A 22,754-nucleotide genomic window follows, 5' to 3' on the forward strand; every position below is an offset into this window, starting at 1 on the left:
TCGCCCACTTTGAAAATGAACCGTGTGTCAAGTCATTTGTGCAAGGTCAGAGGATCGGGCTGAAATGGTAACATCCACAAAGGATAATGGCTCAATTGTTCCAATGTGCACTGTGGAAAAGGAATCTATTTTAGGTAAAGCTGGGATACCTGATTTATTAAGAGTACATTTCTTATGTCACCTCTGACCTGTCTTGAAAACAATCTGTACCAGAACCACTGCTCTGGATTATAAGTGCAACTGTTTTCCAAGCATAACGACATCAATCAACTGCAACTCAGTTTTTCATAATAAATAACATGAGATTGTCAATACACTTCAAACCACAAAAGACATTGTGTAATTCTCATAATACCGTTTTTGTGAAACAAATCCACATTTTGTAGTACATTTGTTAACTACACCATCAAAGTAAGAAGTAGTAAACATTTCATCATGTACACATCTTCACGGTTTTACTAATGCCTGTCAGCATTAATAAACATCCAGATAGTTGCCATAGTAACAGAGCGCACGATGCCGGTGTCTGGTCAAGTTTAAGAAAACGGTTTAGGCTCGTTGTCTTTTCGGGTGTAAAAATTGACAGAAAAATAAAATTAATCTCTACTCGTGGGCTGATAAATGATTAACAAATGATGAGGAAAGCTTCGCAATTTTTTTTTCAAAGCAGTACTAAGTAACTCTTGCTCCTAGAGGCCATAAGTGCAACTGCAGGTGTTGTAGCAAGTTGCGATTTTTTTAACTTATTGATTGTCAGAGAGAGAAAATACTACGCTGACAGAAAAAGCGAAGGGAGAGAGGGATATCGTGCATCCAATTACACAATGGAAATTATTTTTTTCCCTCAAACTTGGCTGTAAATACTGTGTAAAGTGGCACTAGCTTGCAGTTAGCTTTGCCCGTTAGCCTGTTAGCTTCTTCTTCGTGATTCCATTAGTGTGTATTGGTGATTCCGACACGGTGCAGGAAAGCTGTGGTTCTCTGGCCAGAGACAACAGGGGGAGATGAAAGACCCTCCAATCATCCCATTAACACTTGTATTACCCCCAGGGGGACTACGAAAAGGATCTATTAAAGTTACTTAGCACTGCTTTAAATGATGAAATATATATATTTCCAAATGCTTTCATAGTGTGCAGTAATCGTACATTTTAACGCGTTAAATACAGTGAGAAAATGACAACAAAATGCTCTTTTATTACACAAAGAAGTGTCAGTGTTTGATAATGCGGCTCTGGGCAGGTTCTTTGCTGGGGGTGATTTTCAAAAAGCCGGTTTTATACGTTTTGCGTTGCATAGTGGTTTCCCTGAAGTGCAAGATAGGCATAAACTGACAAATTGAATAGAGACCCAAACAATATGAAACACTTATGTTCAGTGTCTATTTCGATAATCGGGAATAGGTGTGAAATCACAATATTTCTCCTCACAATTATAGTGCCACAAGAACTTAAAATTGTGACATCCCTACAATGGAGATGAGCAGACCACAATCAACATCTTTGAGTTCAGTGCATTGAAAAATGGGAACAAACCTGTTGATATTTCAGTCTATATTGAATCATGTATTATTCATTTTTGCATAGTGTGAGGTAAAAGATATTGAGCTGGGACAGACCGGGACATTTGACTGAAAAAAAGACACAAAGGTCACAAAGCTTCCCGTTTTTAGAAAATCATCTTGTAGCAAAAAGTTTATCAACACATTATCTGCCCAGTGCACTTCCTCTCAGGAGCAGTCATTTCCAGGTGCCGTAGCGTTATGCGGCGCAGTCAGGACAGCTCTGCCCCATCAGCAGGCCGCCCCCGTCCCGCTGTGGAAACCCGAGGCCAGCAGCGGCAGCGCTCTCACCGGCCAATAGAGACATCAATAATGGGACAAGGTGAGCCCGGGACAGAGGGGAGAGGGGTTATCTGGGTGCGCTACACTTCCTGTGATGCCGCGGGGGCCGGGGCTGAGAGGGCAGGTCGGGCCGGAGAGAACAAGGTGACGTGTCCTGCTACCGTGTGATGGGACATAACCCTTCTTTCACTGTCTGTCAAAGGGCAGAGCGAGGTTTCTGAGGGGAGCGCTGCGTTCACTCGAGTCCCCAGTTCAACGTCAGACTTTTGCAGAGCACAGAGGCAGAGCGGGACAGGACTTGACGTGTCAGTCCTCCTCTTCTACGTAGGTCGAGGGAAACCAGCCCACCTGAGAGACCGCAAATTACATCATTGAAGTAAATAAATCTGTGGTATTCAAAAGATAAATCCTATTTAAGTGAGAACAACAATTTCGTATTGGTTAGTGAGTGAGTTGGTGAGTGCGTTTGGGATTGAATGCTTGAAACTGAATGTTACCAAAGAAATACCATTTGAGATGGAACTAGCGGTCCATAAACGAACATTAGCTAAAATCCAATAGCCTATATCTAACAGATACTTATGATACAGACGGTATCTCCCTTATATGGTCATGTTTGTCGCAGGGGAAAACAAAGAAGAAGAACATTTTCGACTTTTGATAATAACTTCAAAACTACTTTAACAGATGCTGAATAATGAATGTCGTTTTCTACCCAATGAAGATACACAGACATAGGAGTTCAACAGCCCATAGTTACAAAAATAACAGAGAATTCTAACATGATGCTTCTTGTTAGCATCATGCTACATGCTAACGCTAGTTGCAACTGCCGTTTTTTCGCTTCTACTGAAAAATCTGCTGTGAAAAAACATCCACATTGACCCAATTTAGACTTGACTTTGTGTGTGATAAACAGGTTTACATTCCGCCAGAAAACGTCTAATAAGAGTGAAAAAATTGTGCTTCCCAAAACATACTTCCTCCCCCCTCACGAGGCCACGCCCCCTTCTATGGCGCGATGCCGACTGTATCTATAGCCGTGTTTATACTGTCTGTGACCAACAACTCCAGTATGTACCATTTTAAAATGCCAACTGGTTTATTCTTATGGATTGCGCCAGGAATCCCTCAAATCTGTTTTGACAACACAAACTCAGGCTCTCCTATTTGTAGTCAATCTGTAGTTTCAATTTCATCAATTACAAGCAGTGGAGGGAGATACTAGATAAAACAAAATAAGTTTAATAATAAATAATAATAAATCATCCAAAAATTTCAAAGTTTCACTGCACCAAAACAACCTTCAGATCAATATCAACCTTCTCCTCCTCCAATTATTTGTATGTTGCAAAAATGGCCAGGTGTTATTAGGTCAATTCACCTTGTTATAAAAATGTTCTGACTTATAATCGAATGAGAACATAGTTCATAAAAATATCTCACCCGCCCGTCCACTTCTCCTTTCCACCAGCCGTTAGACATTTTGGTGAATATTTTGATGCTGTCTCCTTGAAGCAGAGACAGCTCCCGAGTGTCCCTGGAGCTGAAGTCATACCGGGCCACAGCGATGCCCACCACGCGAGGACAAAACACTGGAATACAGACACCAAGAAAAATACATTACAATTATAGTAAGGTTTAAACAATTGCATTTAAGCACTAAGTGTATTCAGGCACAGCAGAAACCCCAGTTTTTAAACTAAAGGCTTTAAGAGTCATTGGAAAGCAATGAATTTGATTCCAACATTAATTAAATCTCAGTTTCTTTCATGAAAATGATATGGCCTTTTCTCCATAAGTTCATAGGAAATACAGAAAATATCGTCCCAAACACATGCAACAGTAGTTTTTGGCGCTTCCAATATGCTTTTAAATATCCAAATTCCCCCTCCTTTGTTTTGTGGAACATGAATGCTGTGTTTTGCATTTGTGGCATTCAAAATATTAGGATTAGCTGTGCATTAAAAGGCATTAAAGTGCATATGACACAATAGACAACATTTTTTCTAAAACATACCATATTTTCCGGACTATAAGTCACACTTTTTTCATAGTTTAATATGTAATTTTTGTGTGTGCTTTTTTAAAATTAATATATATAATTTCACAAGCTGCTAGAGGGCGCTGCAGGCTAGTCGAGCAGCAGGAAGAAAGTTTGGAGTGAGCGAGAAACTTTTTTCCTGCTGCTCGACTGAGGGACTGGCGAAAAGCGGAGGTTACTCATAAGCTAATCGTGGGCTGAAAGCTAGATGGCCACAGCTAGAGGAACGAGTTTGTAAATGAGAGCTTGAAAAACGTGCTGCCGGGAGAGGCTTGTCAACGTTGCAGTTACGCCTCCGTGCCCAGGTCGTTGCCAAGGCGATCGTTCAGAAGTGACACTGAGGATGAAGATTTCCATGGATTTAGTTATTTAGGGTGAGATCGAGAGTTTGGTTTGTTCTTTATGCTATAGTTATCTGAACTGCTTATGTGACGTTTATATACCAGACTATTTAGTTTGTTGTTTACGCTTCATGTAGCTAACCATCAATGCGTTACGATAGCAAACCGTACACCTATTCAGCCTGTTGTTTTTTTCTTCATTAGGCATTTTTTGGCTGGTGCGTCTTATAGTCCGGAAAACGTAGCTAGCACAATTATATTTAAGATTTTGCTAAAGACTGTACCCAGCTTTCTATAGTTTGGCCATTTTTGTGATGCTTATAGTTTCACTTCCTTATTGGACACTGACAGGAAATGACATAGATACAGACGGCATCTCTGGAGTCGCCCATATATGGTCATGTTAGAAAACAGTTAAGGGGGAAAACAATTTGGAGAAAAATCTAAACTTTCTCTAATTATTCAAAAACTACTTTAACAAATGCTGAATTATGAATATAGTTTTCTACTAAAGAAAGAAACAGACACATGGGGAGGAGCAAAGTGGTTCAACATAAATAACAGAGAATGCTAACTTGATGCTACATGTTAGCATCGGGCTAATGCTAACGCATTAATGCTAGCGCGCGCTACAACTGCTGTTTTTTCACTTCTACTGAACAATCTGCTGTGAGAAAATATCCATATGGACCCGATTTACACTTGACTTTATTTATATGTGATGAATAAGTTTATATTCCACCAGAAAATGGCTAAAAAGAGTGATAAATTGTGTTTCTCTAAAGATTCTATTTTCCCCCTCGGCGAAGCCACGCCCCCTTCTATGACGAGATGCCGTCTGTATCTATAGATGAAGGCAAACTGTTGCCGTGCCAACCATGTTAGGTAAATGAGTCAAACTGCTCTGGAACTTTCCCTTTATCTAAGTCACTTCCTGTCAACAGCTGAAAACCATGATAATTCTGCAGCTGATGTTATCCTTCCAAATAAGCCATATTTTCAAAAGCATTAAAACCTGTCATTTGAATTTGACTTGACACTACCTGCATAAACCTTGCCAAACAATAACAGTCATGTCTTTCAAATGAAATGTTTGGCTGCTGAAACTGGCAAACAACGTTACGTGTCATTGGGAGTTTGTACAACTTCTCGTCGCGTCAGACTGTAGAGGTGAAATCTCTTGTATGCCAAGAGCCTTGTTTACTTTTTTACTTTTAGTGGCATGTTTTGTGAGGAGACAGCAATGACAAGGACGTTTTCCCGAGAACGGTTTGAATTTAGCTGAAAACTAATCAAAATACCTGAAAGTTAACTTCAATGACGGCGACATTAAAAGCAATATTTTTTTGCAATGAGGTAAAATTACACAGTAGATGGGCTTCAGGTTTGAGTTTTTGTTGAGCTTTGTTCCAGGGGGAAGAGCAGGAACGCAGAAATATAATGTGTTCAAACTCCACAGGAACAGTTTTTTTTGCTTTTTTTTTGTATTAACCTCTTTACCCCCGCCTGAACCGAGCACATTTTCTCCAATTTGGCTTTACCCAAATCTGAAAGCTTCTTGAAAAAAAGCACCAAAACAGTGACGGAAACAAGGATGAAAACGCAACAAAAAAGTGACAAAAAAGCAACAAGAGCGACAAAAACACAATAAACAAGCGACACAAACACAATTAAACCCCCCCAAAAAGGGCCACAAAAACGTGCTAAAAAAGTAACAATAACACAATTAAAAAGTGACAAAAAACGAGTCGAAAACATGACAAAAAAGCAGGAATGTAGAGGATGTAGAAAACAAAAAAAAATACAAAACATGACGACACAAAATACAAAAACATGACAAAAATATAATTAAAAACGTAGTGGCAACAGAACAAAAAAGTCACGGTCAGATTTGTACGTAGATTTGGATAAAGCCGAACTAAAGAAAATGTGCGTCTGTTAACAGGTTAACTACTTTAAAGGAACAGGCCACCATTTTTCCATACTGAGATATGTTCTTGCCTGAGATTAGACGTACCTGTCTGGTCTTTGTGTGTGCCCTCAGTTACGCAAAACGACCAAAGATGTTGTTAGCATTTGGCCTCTCCCAGCATATTCCTATAGCTCCAAACGGGGGTGAAGATGGAAGCGACCAATCTCTTCCACAGGCACGCACAAAGACCAGACAGGTACGTGTCAACTCGTCTAAGCTCAGGTAAGAACATATCACAGTATGGAAGAACGGTGGCCACAGTAATTAGATTGCATTTTTGAAAAGCGTCCATAACAGGATAAGGGCAGATAAGAAATCTACAGTGGTAACTATGGTAACTGTCAAAAAATATAATGTTATCGGCTCGGTTTAAGGTAATAACTGGGTCTATCCACATGGAACGAAAACTGTCACAAAGTTCAATGTCTCCTCTGCCACCACATATGAACTGAGGGGTAACTACTTGATCATAAGTTTGTCCAAATGTGGTGATACTTTTCATAAACATGGGAGTGATGTTGGTCAGTTCATTACATTGACCAACATTACTAACTTCTTGCTTCTTGAGCTACATCATTAGCCTAATAATATCAAGTGTTGTCTTTGAATAGCATAAATACAGTACACTATAGTTCTTCAATCATGTTGTATATAAGAGTCTAAACTCTTCTATACCTTTGTATGCATCATGGGCAGTTTGCATTACCTTAACTCCCCATCGCAAAATCCTATTCTGATAAATGCCTGGAACACCTCTGCGAGAAAACATTTCATTTTATTCAAATCATCGGGAGGCAGTCTTCTCTGTCACTCCACCCTTGACTTAAAAGCAACAGCGTCAGGCGCTTGAGAAGCAGTGGGTGGCTGTACCTGACCAAAATGGCGAAGACGCTGGAGGAACGAAGCTGCAGAAGCCGTGAGGAACTGCACAGAGCGACGACGACGAGCAGATCGGGCCCCGCCGCATCCCAGCACGCACGCACACACACACACACCGGGGGGAAAAAAAGTAAACACAAGTTTGACACGGGAGAGGGAAGAGAGAAAAGTTTTCAAAGTCAAAAGACAAGGCACAAAAAGCAAGGACAGGTGAGGGAGGAGGGCACCAAACACATAGCGCGCTGGCAACACTATTTGTCATTTCCCTGCGGCTGTGTGGCGGGATTCGGGGAGGATCCTAGGTTGTATTTTTACACTTAGTAAGAATAGGGTTTGTACATTCATTAACATATACAGTATGTGCCAGGTGGAGGCCTGCATTTTTATGGATATACAGTATGCGCTGACATCTGTAGTTGCAGACAATGTTGGAATGCGATATTTTCTGCATGGTCGTAATGTTATGTTAGAACAGGGGTCCTCAAACTTTTCTCTGGGGGCCACATTATTGTTCCTGACTGTGATGGGGGCCGGGTTGGGTTGGCTATAACGTAGGATTGTATGACCCAGAACAAAGTGCAGCAGGCCTCATTGTGAAGTAGAGATGAATAGCTTGGCACAGTCATCCCCACTACATCCACAAGATCAACACCAGGCACATATTTGTTTAACTGTAGTGGTTTTCAAAAATAGAAATCAAATCTTCACACTTTGTAATTTGAAATACTACAGGTATAGATACAGACGGCATGTCGTCATAGAAGGGGGCGTGGCTTCGCCGAGGGGGAACATAGAATCTTAGAGAGACATAATTTTCCACTCTTTTCAGCCATTTTCTGGTGGAATAAACTTATTTGCCAAGTAAAGTCAAGTGTAAATCGGGCCCATATGGATATTTTCTCACAGCAGATTGTTCGGTAGAAGTGAAAAAACGTCAGCTGTAGCTAGCGCTAGCTAACCATTAGCATTAGCCCGATGCTAACTTGAGGCATCAAGTTAGCATTCACCGTTATTTATGTATTTACGGGCTGTTGAACCACTTTGCTCCTCTATGTCTTTGTATCTTTAGAATAAAATAAAATAAAAAAGTTAAGTAGTTAAAGTAGTTTTTGAATAATTAGAGAAAGCTTAGATTTTCCTCCAAATTGTTTTCACATATGACCATATATGGGCGATTCCAGAGATGCCGTCTGTATCTATTCTATCTATTTTTATTTTCAAATAAACATCATTTTGTAATGTGACCAAAGTAATAACTGCTTAGACTTGTATTGTGCTTTACAAGCCTGTGTCACAAGTTTCTCAAAGTACTGTAGTCATTATTCATTCTCTCCACACTCTGTGGTGGTAAGCTTCATTTACCACATGGCTATAATGTGTTGTTTATACCCTGATATCTTCTTATGTCAGTGCCCCTGCTGGACACGTGTGGAATTTTTATTTTTTTAAGTTGCGCCCTGGTGGCTTGAATTAGTATACTGCTTATTTAGTTAAAACAATTATAACTCTGCACAGGAATGGGCTAGAAACTTTTTTTTTTTTTTTTTTTTTTTTTACATACTCAGGGATATGTGCTCTACAAGTCAGGGGCCGGGTTAAATCATCTTGCTGGCCGGATTTGGCACGCAGACCGTAGACAGTTAGACAGTAAAATAAAAATATGTCATGTTGGTACTTCTCCTTTTATGGTTTTTTTTTGCAAGACAAATTCCTAGAAGGCAATTTTAATTTTTCCAAGCCTCAGATTTCCTTTTGTCCCCTTTCTGTATGAACACTTTCATCCTGATCCTCAAGGGCTTCTCAAGAGCTCCATTCTTCACCCATTTTTACCCAAATCTTAAAACTTCTTACAGCCTACAGGCCAGTGTAACGCTTCATTTGAAAGCTAAGACCTACAAAGATTTTTTCCTCGTGCTTCCATGCATTGTTGCCGCATTGTCATCACCTTTTCCTCGCTTTTGTGTTATGTATTTGTTGCTTTTTCATCCTCATTTATGTCTCGTTTTCGTTGCCATTTTTATGCTTTTTTCAAGAAGGTTTTAGATTTGGGTAATGCCTAGTGTTGTGCCACAGATATGTGTTTATTTGTCATAGTTCAGCTGAAGTCGTTTATGTTCATTTACTTAGTTGCAATGCAGGAAGGCGAACAGGCCACTAGGTGGCAGCATACACCTTAGTTTGGTTAGAAGAAGAACGTGAAAAAACAGGAAGTACATAGCTATGCAGCACTAGCTCCAGACATGTGTGAGCTCTCTCTGTCTTCTGCTCTGGTTCACCACTTTCTTTCCTCCTTCTTCGCTAAAGCATCGTCTGTAAGTATTTAGCATCAAATCGCATTAGATTGTGAGTTCATTTATTTTTTGTAACATTTTGAGCCTACCTATAATGTGAACATATTTTGTATTGTGTTACAGTTTTACAAGATTCTAAGTAAACTTCATGGAAGTACATCCGCTGTGTCCTGGAGTTTTCTTGGGAGTGTTTAAGCTGAATGGAACATAGTCCTGACAGTAAAAAGACGGCAACACAGCTAACGAAGGACAAAGAATTGCCATCCTACGGAGCAACTCAAGATCGAGAGCTAAGCAGCTAACATCATAACTACCTGTTGACTTCTCACCAGCCTCCACCTCCTCATACTAAAATCGCAGTGAGTCACAATGTCACAACACAGCAACCGTAGTAAAGGAAATGGAGATAAGAAGTCTGATACTTCGCGCTCAAGGAGCAGTCGCTCATCTGGTACATCACACAGCTCAAAGATTAGTTTGGCTGTCGCCATGGCAAAGGCTAAAGCCGAAGCAGCGCAAGCTAGAGCGGCACATTCACAAAGAGAAATTGAACTTAAAGTGGAGCAGGCACGTATCCAAGCTAATATTGAGGCATTAAATGAGGAGAAGGAAAAGGATGCTGCCATAGCAGAGGCAAATGCCCTTGTAGCAGATTTGGAAGACGTGGTCTTTGAAGAACGGAGTGACGTTAAAAGCCAGCTTGCCCAATCTACCAAAGACGAGCGCGTTGCTGCCTACGTGTCAGCTCAAGCCAGCCTATGTAACAGAAGTGAAGGCGCAGAGGCTGCACTTGACCCTCTACCTCCTCAACCAATCAATGTTCTCCCTTTAACATCTCACTCACTCAAAACAAGCCAAATACAAGCATCTGCAGGTATTGTGCCCCAGCAAATTCTTCAGATTGCTCAGACCAGCGGAGCACCGCCACAGCAAAGCCCCATGCAGCCTCCAAACTCCGCACCAGCTCCTCAGTTTAGTAGGAATCGTCCGCTACAGAACTTAAAACAGGATCCTTCATCTCCAGCCCACCCGTTTGCTCGCAAGATGCCGTATCAAGCTAGCCAAGACCATTCTACGTTCACTGGAGACCTCATCAAATATCTCGCTCGCAACAATATGGTAACTTCAGGCCTCACTACATACGACGATCAACCAATAAACTACTGGGCCTGGAAAACATCGTTCCAGAATGCGATCTGTGATCTTGAGCTTTCTGCTTCAGAAGAACTCGACCTTCTTACTAAGTATCTAGGAAAAGAGTCAGCAGAACAAGTAAGAAGGATAAAAACAGTCAACATCAAGAACCCAGCAACCGGACTGTCCATGGCATGGGGGCGACTCGACGAAATATATGGCTCGCCAGAGGCTGTTGAACAAGCTCTGTTCGACAAACTGGATAGCTTTCCAAAGATCACAACGAAGGATCCACAGAGACTCAGGGATCTAGCTGATCTGCTGTCAGAGCTCCAAGCCGCCAAGGAAGACGGCTACCTCGCAGGCTTGTCATACTTGGATACCTCCAGAGGAATTAAGCCTATCATTGAAAGGCTCCCATACAACCTACAAGAAAAGTGGCTCTACTTTGGCACAAGATACAAACAAGAACATTTAGTCAGTTTTCCACCTTTCTCAGTGTTGGTAAACTTCATCTCCTCAGAGGCAAAGGCACGCACAGACCCAAGCTTTACCCTCCTCATGCAAGCTACGGCAGAGAGAAAGAGTAAGTGGGAGAAGCCTGTCAAGACATCCGTATATGTTCATAAGACGCAGGTGTCAGGAACTTCTAAATCTGAATCTAGAGAAAGTGTGGAACGCATCGATCCAAACAAACATTGCCCTTTGCACAAAAAGCCCCACCCTCTGAGAAAATGCAGAGGCTTCCGCGAGAAGAGCGAAAATGATCGCAAGCAGCTGTTAAAAGAGAATTACATCTGCTTTCGCTGTTGCTCCTCTACAGAGCATCTTGCACGGAACTGCACTGCTGAGATAAGATGTACGGAGTGCGAAAGCACATCTCATGTGACAGCACTTCACCCCTCCCCACCTACCTGGAAATCTAAGTCGTCCCCTTCCACTTCAGAGAATTGCGGGGAGGAGGACAAAGCAGATGTCCAGGTGGTCAAGTCGACGTGTACGCAAGTATGTGGTGAGGGATTCAGCGCCAGAGCTTGTGCTAAGATCTGTCTCGTCAGCGTGTTCCCAGATGGACGCAGGGAGGAGGCCAGGAGGATGTACGCCATTTTGGACGAGCAGAGTAATCGCTCCCTGGCGCGGTCAGAGTTCTTTGACATCTTCAAGATCTCCGGAAGCTCCTATTCCTACACGCTCAAGACCTGTGCAGGGTGCACAGAGACAGCGGGGAGAAGAGCCAGTGGTTACATTGTGGAGCCAGTGGACAAGAAAGTAAGCATTCCTCTGCCTTCACTCCTTGAGTGCAACCAAATTCCTAATGTCCGTTCCGAGATTCCTACGCCAGATGCAGCCTACCATCATTCCCATCTGAAAAAGATAGCCAATAACATTCCGCCTCTGGATCCTGACGCCAAAATACTCCTTCTGTTGGGAAGAGACATCTTGAGGGTGCACAAGGTCAGAGAGCAGATAAGTGGCCCGGGAAATGCACCGTTCGCTCAAAGGCTTGATCTCGGATGGGTCGTCATTGGAGACGTCTGCCTTGGAGGTGCTCATAGACCACTCGAGGTGAGGAGCTACAAAACAGCCATCCTAGAGAATGGTCGTACGAGTCACCTTCAGCCATGCAACAATCAGATCACGGTGAAAGAGGTATTTAGTCAAGTGCCTAAACATCGGCATCACCCAGGACCAATCACCCCCTGCAACTCAGTAAAGTCGACTGAAGACTGCTTGGGGCAGGCTGTCTTTGCTCGTACTCCCGATGACAACAAACTCGCTCCATCAATGGAAGATCTCGAGTTTCTGAAGATAATGGAAGCTGAGTGCTACCAGGACAGCCTCAAAAGTTGGGTTGCACCTTTGCCCTTTCGCTCGCCAAGACAGCGGCTGCCTAACAACAGGAAACAGGCCTTTGACCGTCTTGTCTCTCTCGCGCGCTCATTAGAAAAACGACCAAAGATGAAAGCTGACTTCCTAGAGTTTATGGGAAAGATGCTCAAGAAAGCACACGCAGAAGTTGCTCGGTCACTGCAGCCTGGACAAGAGTGTTGGTACCTGCCCTTGTTCGGCGTGTACCATCCCAGGAAGCCAGACAAGATCCGTGTGGTTTTCGACAGCAGTGCGTCGAATGAAGGTGTGTCGCTCAATGATGTTCTGCTCACTGGCCCCGACCTCAATAACAGCTTAGTAGGAGTTCTCATGAGGTTCAGGAAAGAACAAGTGGCAGTCACCGCCGACATCGAGCATATGTTCCACTGTTTCCTTGTAAAGGAGGACCACCGTGATTTTCTGCGCTTTCTGTGGTATAGGAACAATGACCCAAGCTCCGACATCGTGGACTACAGAATGCGAGTTCACCTCTTCGGGAATAGCCCCTCGCCTGCTGTTGCAGTGTATGGTCTTCGACGGGCAGCTAAGGAAGCAGAGGCAGACTATGGCAGCGACGCAAGGAGGTTCATCGACCGTGAGTTTTACGTCGACGACGCTTTAAAGTCCTTCAGCACTGAGGAAGAAGCCATCAGTGTCCTCGGGCGAGCCCAGAAGATGCTTGCCGCTTCTAACCTGAGGCTGCACAAAATTGCCTCAAATCGACCTGCAGTCATTGAAGCGTTTCCGCCCGAAGATCGCACTAAGGACATCAGCAGCCTAGATCTGTTTGTTGAAGATCTGCCCATTCAACGTAGCCTCGGATTGTCCTGGAACATGCGCACAGACACCTTCATGTTTCAAATCGAAGAAGACCAGAAGCCGTTCACGCGTAGAGGAGTACTCTCAACTGTGAATAGCCTCTACGATCCGCTGGGGTTCCTTGCACCCGTCACTGTTCATGGCAGACTTATACTCAGGGAACTCACTACGCAAGCAGAGGATTGGGACTCACCTCTTCCCAAAGACATGGAGATTGAGTGGACTAGCTGGAAACAGTCACTCCAAGACCTAGAAGGGCTCCAGATACCGCGTCCATACACGTCCTTTTCTACTGCAGGCGCACTAAGAAGAGAACTCTGTGTCTTTGCAGACGCATCCGTCAAAGCAATAGCAGCCGTGGCTTACATCAAGGTGACAAGCCAGCAAGAACAGATTGAGATTGGCTTCGTCTTTGGAAAGGCAAAGTTGACCCCTCAGCCTGGCTTAACCATCCCGAGACTTGAGCTCTGTGCGGCTGTACTCGCCGTTGAGATAGCTGAGATGATTGTCACAGAGATGGACGCAACATTCAATAACATCACCTATTACACAGACAGCAAGGTTGTGTTGGGGTACATCCACAATGAGTCAAGAAGATTCTATGTCTACGTGCACAACAGAATCCTACGTATCCGCCAATCACCTTGTTCTGGCCAATGGAAGTACGTTCCAACGCACCTCAACCCAGCAGACATTGGGTCGAGAACTGCAACACCAGCTCTGCTTAACAGCACAACATGGCTCAAAGGTCCTGCCTTTCTTCGTCATGCATCTTCGCAATCGTTTGAGCCTCAGGATGTTTATGACCTTATTGACCCCGAGGCCGACTCAGAAGTGCGTCCCCAGGTGGTGACAAGTCTCACGCGTGTTACCAGAGATGTCATACACCCACAACGCTTTGAGCGTTTCTCCAAGTTTAGCACTCTCCTCACATCCATTGCCCACCTCATCCACATAGCTCGTTCCTTCACCGTCACTACCCAGAATAAGTGCCAAGGGTGGCACATCTGCCGCCCCACAGAGGAAGAGCTGTTGAGAGCCAAAGTGTGCATTGTAAAGAGCGTCCAGTATGAGTGTTATGCTGAGGAACTTCAGTGTATCGACTCGGGAATCAACATTTCCCCTTCAAGCAGCTTGTGGAAATTGCATCCCACCATGGACCAAGATCAGCTTCTCAGAGTAGGAGGCCGGATTGGACAGTCAGGTCTGAGCACAAACGAGACTCATCCCATCATCATTCCTGGCCGGTGTCACCTCGCAACCCTGCTCGTGTCCCACTATCACGAAGCAGTGAAACACCAAGGGAGACATCTCACTGAAGGTGCCATCCGTTCGGCAGGGTTCTGGCTAGTGGGAGCTAAACGTTGCATTAGCAGTCTGCTTCACGGATGTATCACCTGTAGAAAGCTCAGAGGAAAGATCGAACATCAGCAGATGGCATCCCTGCCAGCAGAACGGCTGCAAGTAGCGCCTCCTTTTACCTACGTTGGTGTAGACGTCTTTGGACCATGGGAGATCGTCACGCGCCGCACGAGAGGAGGAGTCTCCAACTCAAAACGATGGGCAGTGATTTTCTCATGTATGTGTTCAAGAGCAGTTCACATCGAGGTGATCGAGGCAATGAGTTCGAGTAGCTTTATTAATGCCTTGAGGAGGTTCTTTGCAGTCCGGGGTCCCGCAAAGCAGATCCGCTCTGACTGTGGAACTAATTTCATTGGCGCCTCCCGCGAGCTGGAGATGGACAAGGCTAATCCGGGCTTCAACAATGTGGAAAGATACTTGGACACTCAGAGCTGCAGCTGGGTATTTAACCCACCCCACGCGTCCCATATGGGTGGCGCGTGGGAACGTATGATCGGCATTGCTCGTCGTATATTGGACTGCATGCTGCTCGAGCAAAGAAAATCTCACCTTACACATGAGGTTCTGACTACATTCATGGCCGAGGTAGCTGCCATCATGAACGCTAGACCGCTCATACCAGTATCGTCGGATCCGGAATCGCCTCTCATCCTCACCCCAGCAATGCTCTTAACTCTCAAGACAGGCTCTCCACCTCCTCCTCCATCAGGCAGTTTCGAGGAAGCAGATCTCATCAGAGCAGAGTGGAAGCGGGTTCAGTGCCTGGCGGACATGTTTTGGAACAGATGGAAACATGAATACCTCAAAACATTGCAGCTACGACACAAGTGGCAAGGAAAACGGCCGAACCTCAAAGAAAAGGATTTAGTTCTCCTAAAAGACAATCAGGCAAAGAGAAATCAGTGGCCGATGGGTATCATCACCAAAACCTTTCCAGGAGAAGATGGACTGGTCCGCAAAGTTGATGTGGAAGTCGTCAAGGATGGAATCCGTAAGACTTTTTCTCGTCCCATAACGGAAGTAGTTCTGCTTCTTTCTTCAAAGACTGATTCTGTTCAATAATGTGGGTTCTTTAAAGACCCCAAGCGGGGAGTGTTGTGCCACAGATATGTGTTTATTTGTCATAGTTCAGCTGAAGTCGTTTATGTTCATTTACTTAGTTGCAATGCAGGAAGGCGAACAGGCCACTAGGTGGCAGCATACACCTTAGTTTGGTTAGAAGAAGAACGTGAAAAAACAGGAAGTACATAGCTATGCAGCACTAGCTCCAGACATGTGTGAGCTCTCTCTGTCTTCTGCTCTGGTTCACCACTTTCTTTCCTCCTTCTTCGCTAAAGCATCGTCTGTAAGTATTTAGCATCAAATCGCATTAGATTGTGAGTTCATTTATTTTTTGTAACATTTTGAGCCTACCTATAATGTGAACATATTTTGTATTGTGTTACAGTTTTACAAGATTCTAAGTAAACTTCATGGAAGTACATCCGCTGTGTCCTGGAGTTTTCTTGGGAGTGTTTAAGCTGAATGGAACATAGTCCTGACACCTAGATAAGATAAGATAATCCTTTACTGATCTCACAATGGAGAAATTCACTTGTTACATTCGGCACTTAATAAGATTTAAGGAGACCTGGATAATAACTGGAGAAAATGTGCTTGTGTATGTGGGGGTTTTAATCATCGTAACGAGTCATTTAACTTTTGTAGATGGTCACACACTGTTGCTTTGTAATCAGACAAAGGTTATAATTCAAGCAAAAATAAAAAGATATATAAAAAAAATATATATATAGCCCATCACAAAAGCTAACAATTTGAATTTTTTGAAGCAGAAGATAACATTCTCAGTGAGAGTCCCAAGGTCACTGAATCACCTTTTTAAACAGTGGGTAGAAATATTGCTGCTCAAGTCATTCTATTATTGAATGAAATAAAGCTAACCACACCAGAGCTGCAAAACCAGCAGTGTGAGGTTAAACAACAAACTTGGCGTTTTTCTCCCCCAGCCCGTACTTCCATATGAAATCGCATCTGAGCCCCAGACCCTGCAGCGAACACAGCGCCTCCCGTCAACACCACAATATGTCCGCTCCGACCCCCCACAGGGTTAAAGAGCTGAGGACCAGCACATGTCAGCCCTCACCAATATGGCCACTGTGCGACTAAAGATCTACGGGAAAGGGTCTATTATGTATAAAAACTGGCTGGTGGAAGAGGGAAGCCTATGGGAAACAAAAACGCACAAAAACGCTTAAAGGGGACATATCGTGCATTATTGACTGTTCTTTGAGCACCTCAACATTGATATTTTACATATTGAGATTTGAAATAAGGGATAAATAAGGAAAAGTCATTAAGGAGCGCCCTGTGCAGGGAACAGAATGATGCATTATTAAAGAAAACAAAAACAAGACTTTATTTTCAGCTAATGGCATGCTAGCAAAAACAAAGGTGCCGAGATGAACACACTTTGGGTGTATAACGGTTCAGAACAGAATCTAAAATAGCGACAAAAACAAGGATGAAAACGCAACAAAAAAAGCCACAGAAGAGCAAAGAAAAGTAACAAAAACGCAACAAAAAAGCAATGAAAGTACAACAAAAAACGGACAAAAAGCCAATAAAGAGCAAGTGAAAGGGCAAGAATGAGATGACAAAGAATATGAAAAAGTGTGAAGAAGCTTCTACAGTAGATTTTGCTAAAGCTGAACTGGAGAAAATGGGCTCGGTTAAGGAAGGAAGGAAGGTATAGGTAGGTTGGTAGGTAGGTTGGTAGGTAGGTTGCTAGGTAGGTAGGTAGGTAGCTGGCTAGGTAGCTAGGTAGGTAGGTAGGTAGCTAGGTAGGTAGGTTGCTAGGTAGGTAGGTTGCTAGGTAGGTAGGTAAGTATACGTAGGTTGGTAAGTAGGTAGGTTGCTAGGTAGGTAGGTAGCTAGGTAGGTAGGTTGCTAGGTAGGTAGGTTGCTAGGTAGGTAGGTAAGTATACGTAGGTTCGTAGGTAGGTAGGTAGGTAGGTTGCTAGGTAGGTAGGTTGCTAGGTAGGTAGGTAAGTAGGTAGGTTGCTAGGTAGGTAGGTTGCTAGGTAGGTAGGTTGCTAGGTAGGTAGGTAAGTAGGTAGGTTGCTAGGTAGGTAGGTTGCTAGGTAGGTAGGTTGCTAGGTAGGTAGGTAAGTATACGTAGATTGGTAGGTAGGTAGGTTGCTAGGTAGGTAGGTAAGTACGTAGGTAGGTAGGTAGGTAGTAAGGCGTGGTGTCCTGCACTGGTCAGCTCCTCCCTCCACAACAGTCTTTCACCATCAGATAAAGATTTGGCGAGGGAACAATGTTGTGACTTGATTAAAGCTCAAACAGGGTTTTTACAAGTTGGGTGTTGGATGCACACTGTTTCAAATGAGAGTGTAAAAATCAAAGGCACGCTTGCTGTGTGGCCTTGATTTGTCAGATAATTAAGTTTACGGCTAGCTTGTTATAGCCTCAGGATCTGGCAACCCACAGTACCGGGGTTTCTGTGTACTTTCTTTTTAGACAACTGGCAGTCCGAGACGTAAAATAACGAAAGTTATTGAATGAGTCTGAAGTACTTTGCTTTAACGTCACCCATTGAAAGCCCAAATAAAAAAGGAAGTTGTACAACAAGAACACAAATAAATACTGTTCTGAAAGGCCCAAGGCTGTTCCGGATTTTTTCCGAGTAGAATCAAATTAGTTTCGTCCTAAAAAAAATTGCAAAAGCAGAGATTCGTGGAAAACCTTCTTTGAGCCATATGCATAATTACTAATCCTCTTTATTGAAAGTAAATTAGCAGGTTCGTTGTTGTTGTTTAGGTACTTTATTATGTCAGTTTTTCTTGTTGAAGGTTTTGAAACATGCTTATAGGTCCTGTAAAGAAATGGGATGTCAGAAAAGTGTTAGGAAAGAGCTTGTACAACTAACAATTTAAAATCATTATGCTCTCTCATGGTTTGTAAACACATGAGGAATAGGACTTTTACTATACCATATATACAGACGGCATCTCGTCATAGAAGGGGGTTTGGGGGAAAACAGAATCTTCTGGTAAATTGTTTTTCACTCTTTTTAGCCATTTTCTGACGAAATGTCAACTTATTTATCACATACAAATAAAGTCAAGTCTAAATTGGGTCTATATGGATGTTTAGTAACAGCAGATTAGTCAGTAGAAACGAAAAAACGGCAGTCTTAGCAAGCGTTAGCTAGCGTTAGCATTAGCACGATGCTAACATGTAGCATCATATTAGCATTCTCCGTTTTTTTAATGTCTTTATGGGCTGTTGAACCACTTTGCTCCTCTCCATGTCTTTTTATCTTTATTTAGTAGAAAACTATGTTCATAATTCATCATTTGTTAAAGTCGTTTTTGAATAATTAGACAAAGTTTAGATTTTTCTCAAAATTGTTTTCCCCCTTAACTGTTTTCAAACATGACCATATATGGGCGATTCCAGTGTCTGCAGGCTTGTAAAGAAGGTCCCTAAACATCAATGTAGGTGAAGCGTCTTGCAAAAAGAAACAATGGCATGGTAGTGCATCGGCATGGTGAGGATCAAACTGTTGCCTTAATAAAGCTTATTCTAAAACTGTACATGATATGAAAGGTGTAGATTTGTTTTTTTGTTAAATGTACTAGGTAATACTACTGGTAAAATACTAATTATGAACCTTTAAGTGTTACTTTCTCTCCATCTGTAATAAGCACAGCCTAGCAAGGTAATAATGATAACAAAAGAAAAGAAATAAAGTAAACGGATGCCTGGATTTGATTAGATGAGATGTATTCCATTATTAAATTACTGTTCAGCGATGCTTTTGAAGAATGCAATCAGAGGACTACCTGAATATATTGTATGGCCAGGTTTTCATATCAATGGATTTTTCTTCATTACAGAACACACAGGTCCACATTCCAAGACCATCAGCCATATTTTTAACTCATGGATTGGCGATCTCAATATATATAACCTGCCATTCAGTCTTCAAGAGTTGAGTCTGATTCATTGTGGAATGCAGTAGTTACCTAATGGACGGCTCTTATTTGCTTAGTTTCATCCAAGTGGTGTATTTTTGGCCGAGCTGTGCAATAGCTGCGGTGTTCCTCCCGCGTCTCTCCAGGTGTCTACTTAAAATTCAAACCATTTCTCCAATAAATCTTTTTCTTTGCGCTATATTTTGTTTTTGACATCTGTCTCTCCATCGAGGCTGTTCGCCAGACAAAACAACAGCGCAAGTGCCCACGTCTGCGACTACGGGCGTGGAGGACTTAAGGCAATAATAATCTATCCCAGGATGCATTGGGGCGACGGCATGCCGGTCTGTCAGGAGACGGAAAAAAGGGGGTTCGGTGAATAGCTGCGCGGGACTTTGAAGCGTGATGTGACGAGAAACCAGAAAAGACATGCTATAGGGATACGCAGGGAGAAGTTTTTTTCTTTTTTACTTTACAATATGCAAGACTGAAAAGGTGAACTTTCTCTTTGCTGTTTATTGCTCTGCTGTTGTGGTTGTTTATATATACCGTACTTTCTAACATGGCACACTTTTCCTGCATCGTATATCCATATCACTTCCAGCTTTTGAACTATGAAAGAATAAAAAGCCAGACATAATACTGCTCTCCGTAATGAGCAAAGAAAATTGAAGTTCCAGCTTCAAGTTGTCAAAAGTATATTATAGAGTGCACAAGAATGAAGGCAAAAACTAGTTAAATTTCAGCTCTGACCAGTGTTTGACAGGCACCCCCACATAACACACACACCAAACAAACCGGAAATAGAAGCTTAACATGACGACTGGACAGTCATCCATAAATGCCACTTAAAGTAGGCAATGGTTTGTTAAATGTGCAGTTTTATGGGGTAAACGCATCATTAGCATATTTTGTTTTCTCACGTTTAAAAAAAGAGCCCAGAGCTCTTTGGCTCCAAATGCGTGCACAACAGCAGTAAGCCAGCAAATGCGTGTACGTGACAGGCACATGTGATGAAAATAATGCACAATAATCCACTAGTTCCAAACTTTGCTTTGTTTGACAGAAAGAGGAACGTTTATGCTTGTCGTTTCCTCATAAGTCCTTAAGCGATTTCAAAGGTGTCCTCAGCAGTGCAGAAGGAAAACAAACCAACAAGTGCTATTTCCCCTGTGAACTCGTGGTCATGTGATGCGTGCTTGTCTCACTGACAGGCTTGCCTGGCCGGCCAAACTACATGCTTTTTCATAGATATTTCAAAGACATGTAATCTGGGAGCAAGCATAATCTCTACGATTTCCCGGTGGCGTGATTGACAGACGGCATCAACCAATTAGAGCAACACTACATACGTCGCAGTAACAAGCGGCTTTTTAACAAGGATCGCTTCGAATGCTGTTTCTTGCTCCGGTTTTAAGGATCTTATATTTTCCAAATGATTTACAACAGAGAAAAGAGAACAGTGCATCAGTCGCCGTGCCGCCATCTTTAATGTTTTGGAAGAGGCCAGACGGTTCTTGTTTTGAACAGAAAGGAGGAGTGTCTTGCAGGCCGGGCAACTGACAGGCAGCAGCTCTTTGTGTGTCGGCAAATTGACACTAATTAATCATGCGATAAAAAATTGACAGCGTTAAAATTGATTTGCATTAACGTGTTACTAACGCATTAACGCATATTTTGGACAACACTAGTGTACTGTTCAACTAAACCATTTTGACGCCAGGATTGCATTAAAGATTAATGTCTGTTGCTTTTTTAAGGAATTTTTCACCAATAAAAACACCTACGACAAACAAAAATTTAATTTGTTCTAATTTCATTTTAAATAACAGGAATAACTTCAAGGCTTGACTTTGGCTTTCTTATCCATTTCTCGGCTGCTGTGGTTGTTTACACATATTCTTCTATTAAGCCTAACACGCTTTTCCTCCAGCTGGCTTTTCGTTTGCTTGTATCATATTTTCTTTTTCTTTTTTTGTGTCGTTGAAAACAGACACCTTCCCTGGGTCGGACCTAGGGTATAGCTCTTGTGGGACCCTATGGGAGGCTGTCACCAAGCTGTCTGTGCTCATGGCAGAGTGAAATGTCATGTCCTGTCAGGAAGATTGTGAAGCCATCTCGGAGCGGGACGGCGTGTGGTGCATGGCGTTTTGGAGAGGCAGGCTCCTGGTGCTCGCCCGGGGCACTGGCTGCTGCTGACTGGGACTGGCACTGCCAATGATAAAGAGGCATCTCTTCACTCAGACATCAACCATCTTCAAACTGTGTGACTGGATCACCCCACGCAACAGAGACGTTTTAGACAAAGGCAGGTGGCAGCAGGATATTAATGTTTTTAGGAACCAAAGGAGTGACTTACGATTGATAATTCAACAAAATAACTAGATCTATCTGCATCTTTACAGAAAAAAAAGCAACAGCATATTGATAAATTGTCATAAGACTCATGCATGACATCAGCCCATTATTACAACAATCTTGTGTGGGCATGAGACCCACGTTTCTATTTTAATACTCTAACAATATACAATATCTTTGACCTATAACTGAGTGAAAACATTTACAAAGAAAACAATGTAAACATAAAAGCCATTTTTTTTAAAGTGGAATTTCTTTCAGTCTTCAGTAACTTTTGTCAGTACAGAAAGATTGTATTAAAAAACTAGTATACATTGAGTCAATTCAATTAAAGCAGAACTAAGTAACTCATGCCCCAAGAGGCCATAAGCGCCACTATAGGTGCCGTAGCATTTCAAAGGTGTCCTCAGCAGTGCAGAAGGAAAACAAACCAACAAGAGCAATTTCCCCTGTAAACTCGTGGTCATGTGGCGCGCTCTCGCCTCACTGACAGGCTTGCCTGGCCGGCCAAACTACAATTCAATTCAATTAAAGCAGAACTAAGTAACTCGTGCCCCTAGAGGCCATAAGCGCCACTATAGCATGTAGCATGTTATGTTTTTTTACTCATTAATTGTCCGTGAGAGTAAATACTACGCTGACAGAAAAGGCAAATGGAGAGAGGGATATTGTACATCCAATTACACAATGGAGATCATTTTTTTCACTCAAACTTGGCTGTAAATACTCTTTAAGTGGCGCTAGCCTGCAGCTAGCTTTGCTCGTTAGCCTGCTAGCTTCTTCTTCGCGATTCCATTAGTGTGTACTGGCGGCTCCGACCCGGAAGCAGGGAAGTTGCAATTGTGGTTTTCTGGCCAGAG

The 22,754-nt window shown here is 42.8% G+C and overlaps 1 protein-coding gene across 1 annotated transcript in view; it reads right to left on the reverse strand.

Annotated features, from left to right (window-relative positions):
* Positions 1–1,716: 1,716 nt before the first annotated feature.
* The window catches only part of LOC306973117 (guanine nucleotide exchange factor VAV3-like), a 73,317-nt gene continuing 52,279 nt past the window's right edge, over positions 1,717–22,754 (reverse strand). Inside the window, exons 27-28 of the mRNA XM_079569939.1 lie at positions 3,290–3,438; positions 1,717–2,191 (exon numbers count right to left, since the gene is read on the reverse strand). Of these exons, the coding sequence (XP_079426065.1) occupies positions 2,150–2,191; positions 3,290–3,438 (191 nt within the window). The 3' untranslated portion in view covers positions 1,717–2,149. The remainder of the gene's footprint in view (positions 2,192–3,289; positions 3,439–22,754) is intronic.

This window comes from Gobius niger (assembly GCF_951799975.1).
Source record: "Gobius niger genome assembly, chromosome: 13".
Classification (NCBI taxonomy): domain Eukaryota; kingdom Metazoa; phylum Chordata; class Actinopteri; order Gobiiformes; family Gobiidae; genus Gobius; species Gobius niger.